Source organism: Stegodyphus dumicola, chromosome 4, assembly GCF_044657685.1.
Source record: "Stegodyphus dumicola isolate Sdum_Otavi_A_Nest chromosome 4, ASM4465768v1".
Classification (NCBI taxonomy): Eukaryota; Metazoa; Arthropoda; class Arachnida; order Araneae; family Eresidae; genus Stegodyphus; species Stegodyphus dumicola.
Window position 1 is genome coordinate 72,898,806 of NC_140771.1, and position 4,739 is coordinate 72,903,544.

Below are 4,739 nucleotides of genomic sequence, written 5' to 3' on the forward strand. Positions count from 1 at the left end.
CTCGTTATCAATTAGAAAACATACGACTGTTGAAAGCAGAACCGTACTCTGTTTATTCGAATAATTGCTAATAAATGCCTTTTGAACGAACTCCTGCGCATTAACATTCAAGGTCGATGAGTCATCTCGTTTGGGAATGTTGCAGTCAGATACATTTGTTTTGTTTTTATTTTGTTCCGATGAACATTCTTTCTCCTTTACGATATTATTTGCTTTCGGAAAGTGAATAGTTTTGTGGTGCCGTTTTTGACAAAAACAAGAATATTTCGATGGGCAATTTGATACTGAATGCATATGTAGGCAGTTAAAACATAATTTATTAGTTTTCACAACCTGTACTCTTTCTTGTACCGGTAATTTTAAATACGATGGGCATTTTGCCAATCCGTGATTCTCGTGGCATAAAATACAGTTCTCTGTTTTAACATCTGATAAAAACACTTTAGCTACACTTTTTGAGCTATTATACTTACGATTAACATGAGAATTCTCAGTAAGAGGTTTTCCTCGTGACGTGAAATATAAATCTATTTCTTTACCTAACTCACTAGGTGAATGTTCCCGCATCTAAAGATTGGTATAACCTATCTGAAACTATTAGTTCTTTGAGAGTCTCGAAGTCAGTTACCTTCCTTAATTTTAAATAATAATCCCAAGTAGTTACTAAGCGAGAAGCAAACTGCACATGAGTTTAATGTGGTTGTTTAACAGTTTTTCTAAAGTTTTCTAAACACGAATATGGCGTTGGCTGAAACTCCTTTAGAACTACTTCTTTTACTCTTTCATAATTCGCGATATCCTTATCATGTAAATAGGTTATTATATTCGAAGCTTTGTCTCCTAACAGATTTAACAGAATTTCTTCTTTATAGTCCTCCGAAACATTTTTTGTAATAAACGCTCGTTCTAATGACGAAAAGAAAAATCCCCAACTCTCAGGCCGTATAGGAATTTTTACAGTTAAGGTTCTGATACTTTTTATTAATTGATCTAGTGACTCTGATTTTGTTTCGGTTTCGCTTACACCATCAAGTTTAGTTTCTGCTCTAAGCTTAGCCAACTCTAACTCATTCTTTGATCTCTCAAGTTTTATTTTTTCTAACTCGACAAGTTTTTGCTCTTTTTGCTCTTCCTGTTTTCTATTTTCGATAATAGAGTTTGCTATCTCTTTTACTAAATCTTGTTTAGTTTTAAAAATTTCACTATTCTCAATAACATCAGTCAAATCTGCTGTAGTCATTTTTTCGTCAACATTTAGATTTATTTCTAAGGCAATAAGCCTTAAATCTTCTTTTTTAGCACCCTTAAATAACATTGTTATTTATAACAGAACAAGCACAGAAAGTACAGAATTAACAAGAGAGGAATCACTTACCTCTGCAGTGATTCACTTTTGATGAATATCCGTATCCAAAATCAGCGATATTCGTTGAAAAGAACAAGCTTGGAATACTGGCAAACACAAACACTCCTGTGTTCTCAAAAACGAAACACTACTTATTCATGCACAAACTCACACTCCGGTCGACTACGACCAGATATGATTGGGTCTCGTCCCAAATAACACACACTAAATAAATTCGCTGGTTCGATTCTTTATTAATTCTCATAATTAATTACAATTAACTCATAGCTGTGACTAGCCCTCTTATACCGTCGATGGCGATTCTCAAACTCGTCTGATCATCACATTACAGATGCGCATGCGTGGATTACATTACAGATGCGCAGGCGCGAACAACTATCATGGAGGGAATTTCTAAGGGGAACTAGATCTCATCCACACTGAACGTCGAAAACCCCTGGAAAAGTTTCATAGAACAAGCGCGTTCGTCAGGATTTGAACCCATGTCGAATTACCAGTATTCAGCGGTTTTAGCGATTGGCCACTGGAATAGGAAGAGTAATTTTATTTAATCTTGAGGCTGGAATTAAGGAACAATCACTACTTGAAGTTAATATTGATTTTGCGATCACGAACAAATAGGTGAAGAGAACTGAAAAACGAGACCTATGTCGCCGCTACTCCTTGCCCTGGAAATTTCCCTGAAAATTGCAGGGTGGAGTACACTTTTTTGCTCTAGAAGCAAATTTTTGGTGATACCAACATAGATCACTTTTTTCAGAGGATTTCTTACGATTTGTTGCATGACGAAAATTACAATTACGAGAATGACTTCTTAAATGTCGTAGAAAAGCGACTTCCTTGCGAAGCGATTTTATCTCTTTAAGCAATTCAGAGTTCGGTGTAGCACTAGATGATGCACAAGAATCAAAAACTACGCTTAGCTGAGCAGATGACACTTCCATTATTTTATCCGCTATTTCAGCAGCCTTTTGTGTGGCTAGAGGGGTCATTGATGCTAAAATAGATTGCACATTTGTAGGTAGTTGCTGCAGAAATATTTCCAAAACAAAAGTATCCGTCACGTTATGATTTTCTACACACCGCTGCATAACGCGTAAGAGTTCAGACGGCTTTCGATCCCCTGGTTTCTCACCGGCAAGTAAGCGACGTATTTCCTGCGATTTTCTTTCACCACAGCGAGAAAGGACTTCATTCTTCAGTTTCCCATGTGGATCCGTTTTGTCAGGAGAAATGGTGATATCCCTCACGGTCATAGCGATGTTGGGAGGTAAATGCGCCACACAGTGGTTATACTTGGTTCTGGATTCTGTTATAGTCTTTGGAACCGCTAATTCAAAAGTAGATTCCACCATCGTGAACCACAGAGATGGATTAGAAGGAATGAAAGGAGGTATTTTCACTGCTGATATTTCATCCATTGTTTATGATGTTTTGTTTAGTTCCGTTTTCGTATTTTGTCCGAATTCCAAGAAACGATCAAAAGATATGCGTTGTCCAACGTCAATCACCAATGTAGAAATTCCATGGTGAGGCAAGACACAAGTATAAAATATATAAACTTTATTTAACACATCAATAATGACATTTCGATAAGAAAAAGGAACTGCCGCTGCATACACGACATTCTCTCCTCCATCCGCTGCTCATCCGAGACGGGCATGCTCAGAACTTACAAAACTTTGTGTTTCCATGGCAACATCACAACTCTTATATGTTTGTATGTGCATTTTTTTGCTTTAAAAATGATTGAATTATGTTGTTCTTATCTTCCGGTTAAGGTTTTTATGCCTTTAGTAAATCTGCATGTAATATTTTTAGAATTATCAACAATTTAAAAGTTATTTATGTGCGGCTAAGCCTAATTATTTTTACGATGGCAGCCATGTTTATTTACATTTGAAACTTGGGGCAAAATAACGAATTTGTTGCCAATCTAGACAAATTAAGTTTCTCAACAACAAAGATAACGCCTTCTTTTATTATTGCGAATTAAATCATGCTCGATCCATTCTGAATTTCATTCGACAAAATAAGTGTTTAAGATTTACTTCGCAATTTTTAATATAGATATTTTGGGTTTTTATGTGTTTTTGCCTTTTCGCGAAGTGAGAACTGAATTAATTGAATGAGAAATACTGAATCGTCTGTGAAATACTGTTTCTTTTTTGTTTTGTTTGCTTAATTTCTTTTATACATCGTTCTAGATTTATTATAGTATTTGAATAGAACATATGGCAACGATTAGATAATTCTTCAAATTATATAAATTTTGAGCATTCTGAATTATAATAGGAACGAAATATAACGCTGTTAAGTGAACCTAGCGCCAGAGTATCGCTATGGTAAACAAATATAGTAAATTTTAAAGAGTGCATTTATTCTATTGTGGTTTATGCGTTAACGACGAACAATCCAATAAGATTAAATTAAATGCAAGAAAATATGCTTATAATTTAATATTCCATACAAGTCACTTATTTTTTTAATTGTAACAATGGTTCAGCTATTTTAGCGAAGTCTTTTAATGAAAGTTCTATAATATGAACAAATGGCTGAGAATGAAGATAGCTTCTTTCCATTATTCGGCAGACGGTAATTTATGATAGCTATTATTTTAGAGTTTTCCGTTTCAATTCCTTTCTTGAATATTTTATAATCTAAGTAACGAAGTTCTGGAGCTGCGAACTTGGCAGCATTTACTTTCAGTCCAGCTTCATAAAGAAACGAAAATATTTCATGTAAGTCTTTAATATGTTCGTCTATTGTTTCACTAGTAACTGTTACATCGTCTAAGTAGATAAATGTATTCTTCCTAAGGACTAGCCTTAAAATTGTATCCACTGCACGCTGGAAGGTTGCGGTGCTCCGCATAAGCCGGACGGCCTTCTGAAAAAGGCGTAAACGCCAGAAGTGCGGTTTTCGGGACGTCTTCACGCTTCACGTCAATTTGGAAATAGCCAGATGTTAGATCCGACGTTATCATGAGTAGTTCCCATTTGATTTTCCTAATAATCTCTTCAATTAGGGGGAGGGATAAGACAACATACTTAGTTATACTGATACGTTTTCTATAATCAGCAGCGAAACGCCATACTTTGTATTTGGGAGATCATTTTTCTTTTTACATAGCACTACCGGGCTAGCGTAATGATTGCATATGGAGGTTAATATTTTGTTAATATTTTCTCCTTTAGTTTATCGTAAAAATAAGGTTTTGATTCACTGGAGCCTCGGTATTCGTATCTATACTGTTAACTATATAATTACGAAATGTGTGTAACCTGGGCAATCATCAAACAATTCTGAAAACTGACTTACCAGTTCTGGTAATTTTTCTTTTTCATACGCCCCCAAATAATTCAGTTCAATC

At 35.3% G+C, this 4,739-nt stretch overlaps 1 protein-coding gene across 1 annotated transcript; it reads right to left on the minus strand.

Annotated features, from left to right (window-relative positions):
* Positions 1 to 2,022: 2,022 nt before the first annotated feature.
* LOC146997573 (uncharacterized) lies at positions 2,023 to 2,787 on the minus strand. Its single transcript, XM_085814250.1, has one exon. It carries the CDS (start codon positions 2,785 to 2,787, stop codon positions 2,023 to 2,025), a length of 765 nt encoding a protein of 254 aa, XP_085670376.1.
* Between the last annotated feature and the right edge of the window lie 1,952 nt (positions 2,788 to 4,739).